Source organism: Amia ocellicauda, chromosome 6 (genome assembly GCF_036373705.1).
Source record: "Amia ocellicauda isolate fAmiCal2 chromosome 6, fAmiCal2.hap1, whole genome shotgun sequence".
Lineage (NCBI taxonomy): Eukaryota > Metazoa > Chordata > Actinopteri > Amiiformes > Amiidae > Amia > Amia ocellicauda.
This window is the reverse complement of record NC_089855.1, coordinates 30,420,533-30,440,163: the sequence shown is the minus strand read 5'-3', so window position 1 is coordinate 30,440,163 and position 19,631 is coordinate 30,420,533. Positions and strand designations below refer to the sequence as shown.

At 38.7% G+C, this 19,631-nt stretch overlaps 3 protein-coding genes across 19 annotated transcripts in view; 2 read left to right on the top strand and 1 right to left on the bottom strand.

The window, feature by feature from the left end:
* caska (calcium/calmodulin-dependent serine protein kinase a) overlaps positions 1 to 19,631 on the bottom strand; it is a 234,381-nt gene that overhangs the window by 67,992 nt on the left and 146,758 nt on the right. The window lies entirely within an intron of this gene.
* LOC136751332 (probable G-protein coupled receptor 82) lies at positions 7,494 to 11,294 on the top strand. The gene is made up of 2 exons (XM_066706852.1): positions 7,494 to 7,741; positions 9,473 to 11,294. Exons 1-2 carry the CDS (start codon positions 7,701 to 7,703, stop codon positions 10,497 to 10,499), a joined length of 1,068 nt encoding a protein of 355 aa, XP_066562949.1. The 5' UTR covers positions 7,494 to 7,700; the 3' UTR covers positions 10,500 to 11,294.
* gpr82 (G protein-coupled receptor 82) lies at positions 15,826 to 18,717 on the top strand. The gene has a single exon (XM_066707462.1). The coding sequence runs from the start codon at positions 15,826 to 15,828 to the stop codon at positions 16,813 to 16,815; it is 990 nt and encodes a 329-aa protein (XP_066563559.1). The 3' UTR covers positions 16,816 to 18,717.

Here is a 19,631-nt window from a genome sequence, read left to right as displayed (position 1 = left end):
TGCAGAACACTCCACTTCTTCACCTTAAAAAGTCTTGGGTTGTTTTCGCAGTATACTTCAGTTCATTGTCCATCTACTATGCCGTCCGATGAGTTTTGAAGCATTTGGCTGAATCTTAGCAGATAATATAGACCTAAACACTTCAGAACTCATCCTGCTGCTTTTGTCAGCAGTCACATCATCAATAAATACAAGGGAACCAGTTCCCTTGGCAGCCATACATGCCCATGACATAAACATGCTTCACAGATGAGGTGGTATGCTTTGGATCATGAGCAGTTCCTTCCCGTCTCCATACTCTTTTCTTCCCATCATTCTGGTACAAGTTGATCTTTGTCTCATCTGTCCATAGGATGTTGTTCCAGAACTGTACAGGGTTCTTTAGATGTTTTTTTGGCAAACTCTAATCTGGTCTTCCCGTTTCCCGTTTTCATCTTGTGGTAAACCCTCTGTTATTTACTCTGGTGAAGTCTTCTCTCGATTGTTGACTTTGACACAGACACGCCTACCTCCTGGAGGGTGCTCTTGATCTGGCCAAATGTTGTGAAGGGGTTTTTCTTCACCAGGGAAAGAATTGTCATCCACCACAGTTGTTTTCCATGGTCTTCCGGGCCTTTTGGTGTTCCTGAGCTCATCAGTGCGTTCTTTCTTTTTAAGAATGTACCAAATAGTTGATTTGGCCACACCTAATGTGTTTGCTATCTCTCTGATTGGTTTGCTTTGATTTCTCAGCCTAATGATGGCTTGGCTTCACTCTTTGGACTTCATACTGAGGGTTAACAGCAACAGATTCCAAATGCAAATACAAATGCCACACTTCAAATATAGACCTATTATCTGCTTACCTGCAATTGAACTAATGAGGGAATAACACACACCGGGCCATGGAACAGCTGAGACAGCTAAGCAGCCAATTGCCCAATTACTTTTGAGCCCATAAAATTGGGGGGGAACACGTATAAAAATGGGTGTAATTCTTACACCATTCACCCAATGTGGATGTAACTACCCTCAAATTAAAGATGAAAGTCTACACTTAAAGCGCATCTTGTTTCCTTTCAAATCCATTGTGGTGACGTACACAGCCAAAATGATGATGACAACAGTGTCACTGTCCAAATATTTATGGACCTAACCATTTTAAATGGCCAGTCATAAGAAACTGTCGTGTTGTTTGAGACAAATACAGATTCAACCCTGTGGAGTGGAGAAATGTGTGTATGGGGAAATAAATCCCAATTAAACATTGTCAATTCATTTTTTTGAAGATTTTCAGATGTGAGGCTTAATTAGCATAAAGACATGAAATGAGGAAGCAGCGCTTTCTAAAATTTGTCAGTATAGGCACACACACACACCTACACAATGCATACAAGCAGTATAGAGATGTGCACACAAAACACACACACAGGGAGGGAGCGAAGACTATGCTATACCATACCGTAAACAGCACCATCACTGTGGTTTGATACCCCTCCATTACTACTGGCAGATGCATTACAACAAATGATAGCAAAATGGAATTGATCTGCCATGCTGTGAGATTCAGTAATCGTGGTAAAAACACATTCAACAGAAAGGAAAGATTCATCCCTTCCCTTTGTCTTGTTCTTTACCAGGACACAAATCGAGCAGCACAAAACTATTATCGATGGAGAATAGGAAATATGGAAACCGATTGCTCCTTTTGCTTTTGTTGTCCATAAGATTGTCTTATTGACTTCTCAGAGAGATGGGTGCTTAAGCAATTTGAGAATTGAGCACTTAGTGAAAATACTGTCTGAAAAGAGTATGCTCGTTTTCTACCCACAGAGATGTTCACACAACCAAAACTACCTCAGCCTACGGTACAACTTGAAACATAGCTTGCTAAGCCATTCTGATGAAAGCAGTAACTGGAATCTAAGGTTTTTCACTCCCAAGAAAAGTCCAGAGCAGAGCCAGTGGAAGACTGATGTAACTTTCACAGGAGCGGACAAATCGGTAGTCCAGACAGCCAGGACTACCAAAAATCAGGACCAGACTATTAAACTGTAATATCCCAAAACCCGCAGGACTGCTGTGACTCGCAAACAATATTGTTTATAGACTTCTGGTCTTGATTGTTGCAACACATGGGGGCAAGTTCTGTGTTGCAAGCAGTGATTGGCTCTTAGGTCTATGGAAGAAGGCTTTATGCTGAACACAGATCTGTGATTGGTTGTTCCACTAGGCAGGTGGGAGTTTGTGTAGTTGTCTAAATGCAGAAGAAGCCGACTGAAACGTTAAAACTGCATAAAATAAATCACATCATGTAAAGGTAAGGCAAATTTATTAGGAACTAACTTACGCCAAGCTCTGTGTTTAGTTGTGCAACTGAAAATATTTTAAGCCTTACTATAATATTTCTGGTGGTGAAGTGAGTTAGTTGTACAGTAGTAGACATCTTTAGTTAGGGTTGCCAACTTTGAGAAACCAAAAAAAGGAAAGGGTGGCGGAATCAAGATAGGGGGGTCCGGGGCCTTTAAATGGCCGTATCTGATGACTTCTGAGAACACAATCCTGAAAAAAAATTACCTTTATTTCAAGAAAATATGAGGTCAAAAGGTGTTACAGTTGAACAGATATGTCTTTTCTTTTTTGACTTAGAGAAATCTGCCCTGCTGTGGCATCACCAGAATAGATTAAATATTCAGGTTAATTCTGTCTATAGGTTACGTGGGAAAGGGGCATGGGGCAGAGAGACAAGCAGTACCTTAAAAGCATTGCAATGCTTTATTAACAAAGTGCAAGTAAAATACATGAAAAGACTAAAAGAGTTTGCAAAACAGCAAATAAATAAATAAATAATAATTTAGCATTTTCAAGCTCAAGGTGACAAGCAGCTCTTTTTTTGTGTATAATATATTTACACTGGATTGCAATATATATTTAATGTGTGCTTCGAGAGAAAAACATGTAAAAAGCATATATTATGCATTTCCTTGCCAGATGTGCACTTACAAATGTACGGAAAACATGGAAATTGTTATAACGTATACATACACCAACATTATTATTATCTTAGAAAATGCCCTTGTCCAGGGCGACTTACAAAATATAAGAGCAATAAACACTAAAACATGCATGGTCTTTTACTGATGAGCTGACAAACTTTGAATTATTATACATCTGTTATACTGTGCCATATGTACCATGAAATGCTTAAAATCATGCCCTTTCACTCCTCTTGATTAGGGGGGCTCGCACATGCAGTGAACTTTGTGTCTGGAGATGCACACGTCTTTGTCACACAGCGTCGTTGGCTGTTTAGCAGCTGCGGCTGCTCCAGCGCAGTTCCCCTTGAGCAGCTGCGTTGCCTGGTGACGTCTGTTCCGCCTGCGTTCATGCAGACGCCAGACTTGGACAGTTTCGTCGCAGAGTATGTGGGATCGTCTGCGCAGACTTAGGACACAGAGTAGAGAGCTAACCTTACATGCTTGCAATTTAACGACTTACTCTCAGGAATAGTTTACCAAGAAAAAACGTTTCATTGTGGTTCCCAACTGTGGTGTTGTTACTTTTGTCCCTCAGGTATGGAAATACGGAACAAACAGCGTTCCGTGTTGTTTCGTATTGAATCAATATTTTGCTCTTGATTACGGAACCCTATCTGTAGTTGTTGGTTTGTTTTGTAATTGATACACACCCACGCACACGTTTACTCAAATGCCACAAGGGAGTTTGTAACTTGTGAAGAGATGACGCGTGTGCATGTTTGGTCCGAAAATCGGGAGAATCAGTTTTGTGGGAAAAGAAACGGGTCAATCCCAAATACTCCAGTAAATGACGTAAAAATGACAAAACCATGTTGGAAAACGTGTAAATGCTACTAACATAATTATGTGTGTGTGTGTATATATACACCGATCAGCCATAACATTATGACCACCTGCCTAATATTGTGTAGGTCCCCCTTTTGCTGCTAAAACAGCCCTGACCCGTCGAGGCATGGACTCCACTAGACCTCTGAAGGTGTGCTGTGGTATCTGGCACCAAGACGTTAGCAGCAGATCCTTTAAGTCCTGTAAGTTGCAAGGTGGGGCCTCCATGGATCAGACTTGTTTGTCCAGCACATCCCACAGATGCTCGATTGGATTGAGATCTGGGGAATTTGGAGGCCAAGTCAACACCTTCTCATTCATCAGACCAGGCCACCTTCTTCTATTGCTCCATGGTCCAGTTCTGATGCTCACGTGCCCATTGTAGGTGCTTTCGGCAGTGGACAGGGGTCAGCATGGGCACCCTGACTGGTCTGCGGCTACGCAGCCCCATACGCAACAAACTGCGATGCACTGTGTGTTCTGACACCTTTCTATCAGAACCAGCATGAATTTTATCACCAATTTGAGCTACAGTAGCTCGTCTGTTGGATCGGACCACACGGGCCAGCCTTCGCTCCCCACGTGCATCAGTGAGCCTTGGCCGCCCATGACCCTGTCGCCGGTTCACCGCTTTTCCTTCCTTGGACCACTTTTGATAGGTACTGACCACTGCAGACCGGGAACACCCCACAAGAGCTGCAGTTTTGGAGATGCTCTGACCAGTCGTCTAGCCATCACAATTTGGCCCTTGTCAAAGTCGCTCAGATCCTTATGCTGCCCTTTTTTCCTGCTTCTAATACATCAACTTTGAGGACAAAATGTTCACTTGCTGCCTAATATATCCCACCCACTGACAGGTGCCATGATAACGAGATTATTAGTGTTTTTCACTTCACCTGTCAGTGGTCATATTGTTATGCCTGATCGGTGTATATTTCTTTCCTTAAATGGCCGCATTAAAAAGTAAGAAGATCTGGTCAGATTATTTGTAGGAATTCAAGTTAAATTAAGTAAATTGCTGAAGGACGTTTCATGGTTAGCAATTTGTATTTAAGGTTAACGGCAATGCGTAAAGCTGTTTCTAATTTATTCTCTCCTTTAATCATTATGATTTCTTTATTGTGCACTGTTCTGTAGTGTACATTGTGTTGTAATCCTAATAAAACATTTTATATTCATGGCTTGCTGCTCCATCAGTGACGTGAAAAACTAATTTGAACTTGGATTCGATTGGCAGTGGCTGTATTCAAAACTGCAGACCACACGTACTACATAACACATCAGTAATGTTGGTTATGCTCGTATGTAGTGTGTGTATTTGTTGAAGATCGCTCGCAGTCTTTGTATTGTGTGGTTGGGAAGGAAAAGTTTGCAGTAACGCAATGTATTTTATTAACTGTAGGGTTAGTCCTTAATTTATAAACACCAACCCGAGTCCAATGCATCAGAAATAAAACTATGCCGAATTTAATTACTTTATGAACCCAGCATGGACCTCTGTCTAATTGAAAATAAAGATTTAAAGCACTTATTTTATTTTATAATTAAAGTTACAAAACAATAGAATTTGTTTTGAAAAAAAATTAGTTTTACAAAACTTATGTAGGACAGACCAAGCAATACACAGGCCTTTCTATCTATGCATAACATATTACTTTCACTTGATTTATATTTTTTGTCAGGTATGTTGTTGTCAAGTTTATATGACAATTGAAATGTGGAATGTTTCAACAAAACAAAAGACATTTATAGTTGATTGTGTTTTCCTGTTCTGAACCTTTTACCACCTTGAAATCAGATCTGTCTACCATTTATTTATTGGAGCGTTAAATGGAAATGAAAAATGTGGGCTACCAAAATCTGTGATAGTGAAGTGATGTGTCCACCCCTGCTTTCATTATACATTCCCATTTTAAGAAATCTGAAAGATGTTTTTTCTGAAACACTAATTTGCTAGTGGTATCCTGGAGAAGACTCTTCCGAGGCAGTTAAAAGCAGACCGATATCCATCATGGAGAACAAGATCAGGCTCAGCTATGGGGCAAGGACTACATCAAATATCTCACACGGCAAGGGCAAGCAAAAAAACATTACTACTGTTCATTCAATTTGATGATAAATCCCAATTACAATTTGAGAGAACTAAACTAGATGAATATATCAAATAAAAGTTGAATATTACACTATACAATTAAAACCTGTATTTGTATAAAAATATGTATTATGATACTGTGCCAGGAGGGTCAAAGCAGGATCCGGTGGTGAATTAAACAGAGAGGGACCACCTGAGTGAGAAATAATGGAAAAACAAATACACTAACGCATTTTGGCTTTTGGACTGGCATTTGGATTTGGACTGGTTGCTATGAACATTTGTCTGTCTGTTTATGAGAGTTGGAAATAGACATGGACCTGTGTAACAGTTTAGTCACACTTGAGACAAGTGATGGTTTAATTATGCCCATATCTTTTGGATTATGAGCATAGTAAATAATACATCTCCTCCTTGCAGCATATCCCTCCCTGTCTGCATAGCGGTTTCCCTAGACTATACCTATTTTTCTCAGCTGCATAAGGAAATCTGTAAATCTTTTTATATTTGATATAGGATATATAAGTGGGAGTGGAGACTTCACTTCAGTCTAAATATGCTGACAGTAGTAGAAAACAGATCAATAGATCACTGTATTCTGAAAGGAGATGGAAAAAGCACCCCCCCACACACTGAAACAGACATGAACAATCATATTCTTGTTAAGGAATAAGTGGGGGGGGTAATGAATTATTTTGAACATATACCATACACTCACTACCATGGTGGAACAAACAAACTGATACACGTCTTAGGGTTGTCCTAATAATCAAAGAGGGAATGTGACAAGTATACAGTAATAGGTTTTATTTTGTGTATGTGACGATCGTAATTGTGGCCTGTACAGAGAAAGGGTTTTGTGATTGGCAGCTGCAGCTCTTATAGGGAAAGATGCTTGAGATAGCCAAGACGTGCACTATGAGTTGGCACCTCTGAACTATAGAAGACATTGGTCATGACCAGTTACTGGCTTCTCCACAAGACAAATGCTTGAAATGAAAATGTAAAAACCCATTCAGCTTTCATCACCACAGATGTATATCTGAAAAAACTTTGTAACCACGATATCACTATGCACCTTAACTATAATGTCATGCTCCTCAACTTCTCAATTACCAGTTTCTCTGAAATAAGAGGAAAGACCAGGGGCAATGTTTTCCTAATAATAGGGAACAGCTCTTGCTGCCTGTTTCCTCAAAATCGAACATCAAACAATTGTTCTGAATTTTTGATTTTGAGAATAGTTCTGAAAAGGAAGAATACAAGTTATACTGCATTAATAAGGTCCTGTATAGTCATCCTATAGGTTTGTCTGCACAGGAAAGCATTGGTTTGTGCAAAATCTTTAGTGACTGGGGAAATCCTGTTTCCATGCGGGAGAAGCCCTACCTCCATTTCATGTTTGTGTATTTGCATTTTTTGTTAAATTCTCTGCAAACAAGGTTCCATGAAAATGCTTGCATAAGTGACTAAAGTTTGTCATTCACAACACAACACAATTTCAGTAGCAAAGGAACAGGTTTGCCACAAAATGATTACAGTTGATAGATTTTTTTTTTATTTGAGGGAGAGGAAAGGTCAGTGTTGGAGAAGAAAATTGCATATAAGCACAACAAACATACAAACACATTCATCCTGTACCATGGTGTGAAATGTACAGGAAATGACAATCTGTGGCAGCAGATCTCTGATATAATCTTGCATTTAAGTGGAATTAATTACAAGAACTGATACTTCAAGCTTCAACACTGATAGAAAACTTCAACATGCAGTCTTGTTTTACCAATACAACCAACATCAGCATGAGGTAAGTTCTTTAAAGCTACAATTCTGATGTTCTTGAAAATATTGAACATTCCTAGTGCTACAAAAACATAAATCATCAGACTGACATTAAAAACACAAATGTGCCAAACACCGTGTGTGTATACTGGGGGGGGGGGGGGGATTGAAATCCAATATTGTTGAAAAAAGTGCAACACTTTTGATTCTTAAGGGGGTAAAAAACATGTATTTTCAGAGATTAAACATTTAATCTCATTACTGCAATATATTACTGCAAGGTTTTATTATAACATGTATGATTTAATATTTTAAGTGTCGGTAAAGAGACCCCTGAACAACACACAAGGTTTCTAATAACTCATGTTAGACACATGCATGTAATTAAACTGTTGATTTGCATAATTTTGCAGAAAATTAAGGAATTGAAAATGTTAAGCCTAGGACACAACCAGCAAAACTGAAAGTACACTACATGCATTATTGATGGAGTATCCTAAAACATGCTTAAGACAACTTTTTGGATTTAAAGTCCCTCTCACACACAGTTAAACACAGCAGTCTAATCCATACTATCAATGCTAGATTTCTTATTACAGGGGTAGTTGTTGTGCTATATGTATATAAAAACTTATGTGTCATTGCATTTGATATTCCAGTCAGAATGAAATATGATATTAACAATGAAAATATCATTAAAATATACTTTTTTATTCAAAGCAAATACAGGGTAAACTATGCATTAACAACTGGTTCTACAGTCACTTCAAATAAGTGCTTACATCTCACTGTAAAATACTATAGAGAAATGGAGGCTTTGAATAATGACCAGGATACTAAAAGATATCAATACTCAACAAGTTGTGCAAAGAAAGAAAACAAAAAGCTGAACAAAGGAACCGGGGCTGAGAAAGATATTGCTTATTCTTCACTCATATTTGTGGACTACTGCACTCTCAGCATCCCTAAACAGAGGGCTGTTGTCACTTTGCTAAAAACGCTGATAAGAGAGTCATCTCTGAAGTTTGTGAGAGCCCTGAACAGAGATCACTGTTCCCTGTTCACGGAAACGTAGGAGTTTCAGTTCAGCTTATGAAACAAAAATAACATTAACGAAAAAGTACCTTTCCCCCCCTAAAGGCAAAACGATATTGGCTACAATACAAATACCTAGTGTAACTAAACCAAACATTTTTATATAAACTGAAAATATATCTGTCAATTTTCTGTCAGGTTGCACACAAACCAACATGCATGCTCTTAAGGACACAACAATACTTTGAGTTAAGCAACTCTAATACCCAAGTTGTACTGCAAATATAACTTGCTACATAATCTTGTGTCCTTGACTTTTGCTATTGCATAGAGTTTTGCAAAACAAATCGCTTGAAAACAAAAACCAACAAACAAGTGTTAATGATAGCTGAGACAGTTTCTCATAACCTTGGGAAAATTATGTGGGCAAGAATAAGGTAGCTGCGGTTTCATTTGGCCCATGTGAAACTTACACAAGCTGTTCAAAGTGCGACCAAAATAAGACTTGCACGTAGTACCAACAAAAAAAAAAAAAAGTTGGTACGATATTATGCAGGGTTCAGAATTAAGATAAGAACATCTAAAAACAGTACTTATGAAAGTTTAGATCATGTTCTCTAATGTCTCCATTTGGTTGATCTCTCAAATGAAAGTAAACACTTCACCCATGACTACAATTTGTCTTCTCTTTTTTTCGGTCATGTCTACATTTTCCATCTAGCCCTTTAAGCCTGTCAGAAATCCCTTGCCGCCTCTGTCCTGATCCTATTCTGAATGCGGTCCTTGCATGGGTTTACGTGGCCCTGGCCATCATTGGGTTTCTCAGCAACGGCCTGGCGCTGCACGACCTGTGGAGGACAGAGATGACCAACACGGTGATCTTCACCATCAACATCATGGCCTCGGACTTCATGCTGTGCTGCAGCCTCCCGTTCCGGGTCGCCTACTACCTGGAGAGCGCCAACTGGAAACCGGAATCCACCTTGTGCACCATGGCCAAGTTCATGACCATCTCACTCTTCTACATCAACCTGTACTGCAACATGTGCTTCCTACTGTGGACCAGTATTAACCGCTATGCCAGCGTGGTGAGACCCAAGCAGGTCTTTCTGAGAGCCTTCAAGAGGGCCTGGGTGTGCAAGGCTCTGTGCACTCTGACCTGGGTGTGCACAGTGATCATCATCATCACCACCAACCTGTCCCGCAACATCCAGAAGAGAACCGTGCAGGCGGCGGAGAGCTGCTTCGACCTCATCGTGAATGTGAACCGGCACAAGTACAACTCCACCCACGTGCTGGGGGAATCTGTGTTCTTCCTCATCTTAGTCCTCATGTTGACTTTTTATGCCCTACTGGTCTACCACCTACACCTGGTTAAAAGGAGCAGCCTGGTGGGACGGGCGCAGCGGGGCAGCCTGAAGGTGCGACGGAAGATAGCGGTGTTGCTGCTGCTGTTCATGGTCTGCTTCATGCCCTACCACATTCAGCGCATGATGCTGCTGGCCTCAACTGCTGGAGACAACTGTCAGTGGCAGGAGAAGCAGTACAGGGTGAAAGCGGGCACCATCCTGCTGGCTGCTCTTAGCTGCTGCGTGCATCCCCTGCAGCACCTCGCCCTGCGCTCCCGCTGCTGCAGGCCCAGCGCCGGCACCCACCACAGGAATGCCAACAGCCTCACAGATGCTGGGCAAACTGTGGCCAACGTGCACATAAACAAAAGCCTACATGCCAGTAACACTGCCCTTTAGAGCTCATCTATTGGAGATGCAGTGAAGGTATAAGAAGCAGTTTATGTATATAGTTTTGAATTTACATTAATTAATTTATTATACTGTTTTAAATGGGCAGAACGATTTGAAGACACTGGGGTATTGGATTAGCCATAGTTCAGTACAACTAGAGACATCCATGAGAGGTGCTGGGAGATGACTGGCAACAAGGAAGTCAGACGTACCGGAATCAGGAGGTGCAGGAAAGACACTTGCTGTGTCTTGGTGAAAAGTGTTTTAATGTGCTTGTGTTAATCTAATTTAAATATCATTGTATTACAATTAGGGCCGGCTTACACATATCTAGGTATATGTACAGACTAAAAATTATGATAATTGTACTGCTTATTTGTACTTAAAACATGTTTGAAAAGTTATATTCCTTCCTTTCCTTGGCTGCCCTAAACTGAATTACCTTTTACAGTTACCATTCTGAAGAACCTTAATGACCAAACATGCCAAATTATTTGAAGCTTTGAAGGTGACAGTTCTGATGTCAGGCTCTGAATTAAATTTAATGGAGGGTGACTTGCAGGGGAGGGATGAGAAGGACTCACTATGATGAACAGCGGTGAACACAACCTGAAACATATGTGAATGCAAATACATTGGAACCCAATCCTGGCTACAGCCCAACTGTGTGAATACCCATACAAAGCCTATTTCACTAAACAAACATGGCAAGCTCTGCCAAATTGAAAGGAACAACCACCCCAAAAAATATCTGTTGTTATAGTAACGGAATTAAAACTGTCATAGATCAGTGTCTTTGGAAAAGTGTTAATATAAATAATATATATATATATATATATATATATATATATATATATATATATATATATATATATATATATATATATATATATATATATATATATATATATATAAATCATAATCTCTATTATAAATAGTAAAATCATTGTGAGGGTTTGAGAAGTGCAAATTCTTTTCTGCTTTTTTGAACACAATTAGTGTGTCTGATTAAAAAAAAAAAAAAAAAACTCCAGAGAGCTTCCAAAGAAATGCTAAAAGGACATTTTTAACCATTTCATCTGACCCTGATAAGGTACAAACTGTTTCTTGAGAGGAAGTATGTTGTCTGAAAAAGGAAATAAAACATGGTTTCTTTTACTGATCATGCTGAGGAGTGTGTGGTACTGAGGTTTTTCTTTTCTTTTTCATGTTATGGTTCATATCAGAATGCTTTAACGTGGGCAATATTATGTATGAAAGTGACACATTGATGGCAAGACTATATATGTACAGAAGCCTCACATTAACAGATCATTTTATAAATAAGACTTTACAGCTATAACATTTATATTAAGCAACACAATTAAAGGTCAACATGTCACACCTATACAAAAAGATTTGAGAGGAGACAGAGGCACTGAAACATAACGCTGCATACAAATACTGCCCCCCCGCATCTTCCTACTCGAACCACGGAGACAAAGGCTCTTCTGGATGCGCCACACAATTTCCCCAACACATGAAATAGATGCTCCTTGAATTCAAATATAAACACATATACTGTGCCTTTCAACATTTAATGTTTTTACCTGGGCATTAAACAAATGATCAGTGTGCTCTGAAAGGTGCGAAGACCAGTGTTGAAAGATTTTTCCAGTTTGATTTATTTATATCACTGTCATCAGTTTTTGTACCCCTGCAAAAATGAATGCCTCAAATATCTTTCACGGTTTCAAATCGACAGTGTCTGTTCACCGGGTTGCTCCAGCAAAGCATGATCCCATTCTAACATGAAATTCTGTCTTGTAATTGGCACCAGACATTTACTGCTGGCTTCACAGTGGCCTTAATCTTGTACTACCCCCACCTAAAATAGTGCTAATCTGGGTCTGTGAAACAACCCCGTAGAGCCAGTTTACCTGAACTTATTATTTATTGACACTGTGGCCAATCACATGAAAAGGTGGCTTTCCTGTAAATAAACAAAAACTCTGCAAAGATGAGTCATCGTTAACAATCGACTGACGTTAACCACCTTGGTAATAAGGTTGGTAATAAGATCCGGTTGAGCAGTGGTTCTCAGCCATAGCCCTCATGCTACCAGATGCTGATTACTTAGGCTAATCAAACAGTTTTTTAGCTTTTGGTTTTGCTAAATCTTGATTGAAACCAATTTTGGGCTCCTAATACCTTTGCATTAGAACATCACATTTACTCTGTACCGAGCGCAGGGTTTCAGAAGTTCTAACTCAGCTGAGACGAGTAAATGACCAGGTTTCTGGAATTCATACATTGTACTGGCACGTACATCTAAAATACTGCTGTTTATGAAAATGGGGGCTTTGAGCAGCACAGTAGAACAGAACATCCTCGCACCGTGTGTAGTGTTTTTAGAGGGTTTTAGAGTTTAGAGGCTTACATCTGACTAAAGTAAACTTGCGGCTTAATTGAGTTAACTCCCTGCGATGTGCCTACTGACCACTAGAGGCTGAACTGACAGACACTTAAAAATTAAGAATTGCCACTAGATATTCACATACTAAATCACCAGCCCAGTGTGGAATAAATGTGGGGGAAAAAAACTGCATCACCTGTTAAAGTAAAAGTAATTCTGTACACATATATACTGTTTTTAGGTTGTTTTTTTAGGTGTAGGTTTTTAGCTTTTGGAACAACTGCCTACAGTTAATTTAATAATAATAATGAGTTTAATTTAAATAGTTAATTTAAATGTAATAATTGGAATGACACCAACAAAAACACAGAAAAAAAAGGAGATACTCGAAAATCTATCGTTGTTAATTCCTAATAAACCACATCCAGTTAATTTAATTAGTGATGTGCAACTGTTGTGAGCAATATACAAATGCCACTTCCTCTTAAAGCACTACACATAAACACCAAATTCAGTTTTCCTCACACTGTCGATTTGTCTGACAGCTGACGACATGCCTCAATGAAAGACCGAAGCAAAATGGAAATATAAGTGATTCTACACAGGAACCATTTTGGTAAGATTTCCTTCTATTTTAATTGTATTAATCCTTTAATAATAGAAATAAAAATAAAGTTCAGAATCATAACCAATATGGAATTTGATATTCTCTGATGACCGTGAAGTTGATTCATTTAATTTTATAACCAGGCATTTCATGTTCTGCAATTCTCAAGCATGTTTCTGAATTGTAAGATGTAAAACAACAAACAAAAAACATACATTTAAACTGCAAATACAGAAGGAAAGGGTGTGTGTGTGTGTGTGTGTGTGTGTGTGTGTGTGTGTATATATATATATATATATATATATACATACACACATACATACAGTGCAGTGCAAAAGACATTTTCCATGTTTCTATTGTGATGCTAAAACTTTGTGTTGAATGCAATGAACTCCTTAAAGAAAATCTTATTCACATAAAATCACACCATGGCTTAAAATGTGTGTACTTTGCTGCCATCACTAAAGCACCTTCAGACTAGAACTGAACCTCCGTCAAGGCTTATCTGTTGGCTTCAAGCTTGGTGTGTTGTTTATCATCTCACACATTGTCTTCAATTAGATCTAAATAACTTCTGTACTGTTAATTAATCAATGACACCAGAGCATTCTGCTAGTTCTTGGTGCTAGCTATATCACACAATGTTATTCCTTCCTCTTAGTAACAGAGTTATTACATTAGTAGACAACATAAGTAGAATAACAACTGAGTAAATTGTTAATGCTCATAACATCCATACAGTTTAACTCACGAATGTGTCTAACTTTTGCACAGCAGCGCATAAATATGCATGTATACATTAGTTGTTCATTATGTAACAAATTTTGAAGATTTAACCATTATAATGTTGAATATATCTCCAAATACTGAAAATATTTATTTTGAATATTTGAAAATATATTCAACATTATAATGGTTAAATCTTCAAAATGATAAAAATAAGATTTTTTGAGTTTTATTGATATTAGTATTTTACATTTCAAATAAATAAAAACATTCAAAAAATTGTAATACTTATTGATTAAAAAAAATTAAAAACAATTTCTAAAATCACTTAATTTTTAAAATCTTAGTGATTAACTTAAACAAAATACATGAACTCAAATAAACGTGCTTAAATCAATAAAACAAACTTGTGATTTAAAGCAAACTGCAAACCAACAAAAAAGGTCAAATACATTGAAAGTAACTGAAAATGCATCAGATAAATAAAAAAAATGAATAAAACAATAAAATAAAAACAAAAACAAAACAATCTGATGCATTTAAAATTAAATCCAGACGGCCAATGTATTTGACAAAATAACAGAACAACCAAAAAAAAAACAAATAAAACAAGTGCATTTAAAATCAACTAATTCTTTAAAAACAATTAAAATTCATTTTTCAAATCATTTTTAAAAACAATCATTCATTAAAAGTGGTTAAAAGATCTTGGACTCGGGCTCCAGCAGGGGGAAATAAGATAACTATAATTGGAAGAAAAAATGCCCAAATATATTTTCCAGTTTAATAGCCATACTACAGCACAGTCATACTTGGAATGACACTATATTACCCCATGTACAGTCTCATGGAATTACCGTAATTACACATTGCATATGGTTTATTTGATAGAAAAACCTTTACCCATATAAGGTTTATGTATTTTTCGATATGCTGAATAATAAGAAATAGTCCGATACAGTTTCTTTAACTGTCCACATGCAACTCGATGTTTAAGAAAATGGCAAACATAAGAGAATCATGGGAGAATTTATTACACTATTAAAAGAAGAAAAATGCAACTTGGTAACTGTACAGACTGCCGATACTTAATAGCCCTAAAGAATGAAAGAATCAAAGACAGTGGTTACGGAAATGTGTTGAGGCTATAACTGTGAACTACATGTCACAACTATTCCAATGTCCCACACCAGAAATTGTTTTAGTTTCTAGTTTCTATCGCAGCTGCAGGTTATTAAGCACAGCTTTATATATTAAAAAATGACATAAAATTGCCTGTACTGATACATTATTATTGGCGGTATACCATTTACCAGCAGAGCCTTCATAATAGCAGCAGTTGTATTGCATTAAAGAAGCTATTGCAAGTGTTTGTCTTCCACCTGCTGTTGCAAAATTAATTTTTGTCTCCTTTGACAAATTAACACACCGATTCCCTTCCAGGTCAAATGGCGAACATATCCCATCAGGCGGGGCACTGCTTCAACACTTCATGCTTGTGTCCATCTCACGCCACCAGGACTGTCCTACCTCTCCTCTATTGCATACTGTTCATCGTAGGACTTGCAGGGAACATCTTGTCTCTGTTCATCTTCTTTAAGAAAATGTCCATCACAACCCCTACTCACTTTTACCTGACAAACCTAGGGGTGTCCAACCTGCTGCTCTGTGCCGTCATGCCCTTCCTGTCACTCTACTATGCACAGGGATACATGTGGCAGAGCGACACACTCATCTGCCAGCTGACAGTGGCCTTCGTGACGCCTGTCATCCACATCAACCTCTACGTCAGCATGTTAATTCTCAGCTGGATCGCCCTCAGCCGCTGCGCAACCCTGATGAGGTACAATGAGCACAACAGTGATGATTTCTGCAATTGCTTCAAAAAGGTCATCCATTCCGGCATCCTGAGCCAGTTTCGGGAGCTGCGCTTTGCCAAAATGCTGTGTTTGGGTATTTGGGTCACTGTGATTGTCGCCATCGTCCCAGTGATGGTCTACTACTCCATCCACGAAGCCCAGTCCGAGTTAAAAAAAGACGTCTGCTACGGCACAAACATAGAAATTGGAGGAGGGACCTCTCAGGTGTCAAGTAAAATCGCCAGTTTCATTTTCTTCCTGTGCTTCCTGTTGGTTCTGGTGTCTTATACATCCATCACGAGGCACATTTACAAAATGCAGAAATCGTCCGCCATTTCAGAGAAACACTGGATTTACAACCGCGTGTTCCGGAAAATTCTGGTCATTCAGGTTGTGCTGGTTGTCTGTTTCCTGCCTCACCACATTTTCAGGGTGATTTTCATAAATCTTGTTGGAATAACCCAAACCTGTGACAGACTTTCACGGTTAGTTGAAGTGAAAAACTACCTGCTTTGCCTTACGGCTTTCAGAAGCAGCACAGACCCTCTCATGTACTTTCTCTTGGACAACAACTTTAAAAGGCACTTCAAAAAAGTAATTAAAAGCATCGCAAACAAGACAAGCAGCCAGTCCTCAGTTTCCAATTTGCAAGGTCCACCTTGCATATCCCAGACAAAAAACAGCAACATTAACTTGGGCATCACACTCAAAGAGGTAGAGAGCTTGCACATGTGACTGCATAAGGAAAGACTTAATCTATCTCGGGAACAATTGTAACAAAATGGATAGAACTTTTGAACACAATGTCTCTATAAACCCTTTATGACAATGTATAACAATTTTTTTTCATTTTTTATTGTCTTTCCATTAAACCACAAATGTCACTGTTTACACTTTAAATCTTAGTGTACTGTTTTAAAAAATTGAGTTCTCCAATGGGATTGATAACAGTTTCTGAAATCTGCAGAACAAAATGCATTTGTCCTCCACTGCTGATGACAATTTCCCCAGGTCTAGAAATGAAGCTAGAGTGATTTTACAGCACTCCCACCCCTTCCTGTCAATACTGTAAACAACAGCAGCTACAACTTCAAAGTTAAAAATTAACAGGCTGTCCATTTAAATAGTACCACCAAACACTAAATAGGTCATACTGGGATTTTCTGTGCATTTCAAAAATATCCAAGACAGACTAGACCATATACTTCTATCTTATTTGATTACGTTTCTTGCAATGCAGGTCACAGAGAATGGCCACTGTCATCGAAGGTGTGTTTGAATGAATTCCTGGGGTGTGTGGAGATTACAGAACATATATTATATTATTATTATTATATCTATGGAGTTGGAATCTTACTGTATACAAATCAGCTGCCTTGACAATACCTGTTAGACTGCTTCAATGGTGCATTTACAGGGGCAAAGGAAGAATTAAACAGATGCCAGTGAAGAGACTCCCCTTGGCAGTCACACATAAAATATGTATATATGTATAAAATAAAATCTCCCTAAGCTGTCTGTCTGCTCCTGCCTGCCAGCTATTGATTGCTGCACTGCTTTAGTGTCAATCAGGTGCACAAATGAAAACAACACATAGGATTGATTAAGTCATAGGAGAGTGTAATCCACCTGACTACTCTACGGATTATTAAAAACACATACAGAACACTCACTGACTGGTGGTGTTTATGACTTTGCAACATGAATCCATACCTTGCAGTAAGCATATTTAAAAGTGTGTGTAGCACACAGACGTTGGCTTGATGATGGTTGGTTTTAATGCAAAAGCCGGGAGCTGGTTCTGTGGGTTACAGCTGTTAGCACATCAGATAACCCACAGCCGTTGCAAGCAGGCAAGGTTTTATTTAAACCTGAGCTTGCTTGCACTAAATCCAGGGCACTTTGGTCACAGAATCACACTGCAACTGTCTAGGAGTGAGAGAGAGAGCTGCAAGAGTGAGCGTCAAGGTTTCATCAAGGTTTCTGTTCAGCTGTCTGACGTTGTGGTGCAGCGAGATTTGAAAGCTGGCGTCTAGCCTCTGCAGACGAGGACCAGAGAACCTGAGCTAAAAATCGCAGAGATGCGGAAAGAAAAAGCGGACGTGTGCAGAGCAGGTTTACTGGCAAAGTCAGTCATAGTGGTCTGAATCTGTGTCACGGTCTTTGTTTAATCGTACCACTTTTAGGAGGGGGATATTTTAACATGAATATGTTGTAGTTATTATGTTAGTAATGATTTTCTGGACATTTTCATCTGAGAAGCTTTAGAAGAAGTGATTCTATAAATGTGTGTATTAAGCACATAAAATAATAAAATCATGCAGTGCTTACAGTAAATCTGCTCCTGATTAAAGACAAGATATTTTGAGACAAGGATTAAGCACACCCAGGCCACATGGGGATTTCAAGAAAATAAGGAAAAAGTGCAAAGTTGGATCCCTGCCAACAGAGCAGAAGCTGCATGAGAAATATAATTTCCTGTTTTATATTGTTCTTATTGTAGGTCAGGTGGGCACAATAAGGTGTAAGAATTTATAAATGCAGGTAATACATTGCAGCACATTTCAAAATGGCTGCCAATTGTTTGTTTACAGGTGAAATTCACTGAATTTCAACAGACAATTGCCAACCTGTTGCTATGGCAATCATAACCATGGAAATGGATCCAAATCTATAGATCCAAACACAGTGGAGGCTTTCAATGTCTTTTTTTTTTAAACCAAATTCAATCTACATTTGTTTACAGGTGTAATGGTTTGGTTTGTTAAGATCATTTCCTCTTCTGTACGATAATTTCTATAGAGTAAGGTTACACGGCCTAATGAAGACACAATATACAGGAATAACATAAGTACAAGAAATCACTTGTAAAAAGTACAGCAGCATAGAGTGTTTTCCAGCATGGTAAATTAAACTAGATTGTATGAGAAGCCTATTATTAGGAGTAATCCCAATATAATCATAGAAGCAGAGCTTGACTTGGGCCGGAGCGGTCCAGAACGGAGTTCCGGTACTTCTAATTTTAGGCAAACAGCGTTCCGGTTCCTTTTTTAGGCAACACAAAGCCATCAGCACACAACAAAAATGATGGCTTACCACCAGCTTGTTGGTCAGATGAGCAAACGGCATATTTCTGCAAAGTGAATGAATGGCTTGTAGTTAAACTAATGAGGTTGGGCTGTACCGTCTGTGGCGGTATTGAGTCTTTGGAGCTAACACAACACAAGGGTTCAAGCTGTCATTGGAATGGGGAGAGTGCACCGTATCAGCTTATGGCACCGATAGAGAAGAGCAGAAATGTTCTCTACGAATAAATATATTTGAGCACAAACATTCTGCTTCTCATGCAAATGCAGTTGAAATTAACACGTGCAGCTCAGAAAAACGACATGCAAAAGCAAATTACAAGATGTCTAGAGAAGAGATATACACAACTGCTTGTCTTTCATACAGCTTACAAAATACCTAAGAATGGGCGCCCCTACACTGACTGAAAGCAGGCAAAGAGACAGAGAGATAATAGAAGATGTAAGGGTCCTGTATCCAGAATT

Excerpts from the sequence above, each read along its gene's own strand:
- LOC136751332 (XM_066706852.1), top strand. The coding sequence starts at position 7,701 with ATGCAGTCTTGTTTTACCAATACAACCAACATCAGCATGAG. Across the intron at positions 7,742-9,472 it reads ACAACCAACATCAGCATGAG|CCCTTTAAGCCTGTCAGAAA; the intron begins GTAAGTTCTTTA and ends TTTTCCATCTAG.
- gpr82 (XM_066707462.1), top strand. The coding sequence starts at position 15,826 with ATGTCCATCACAACCCCTACTCACTTTTACCTGACAAACCTAGGGGTG.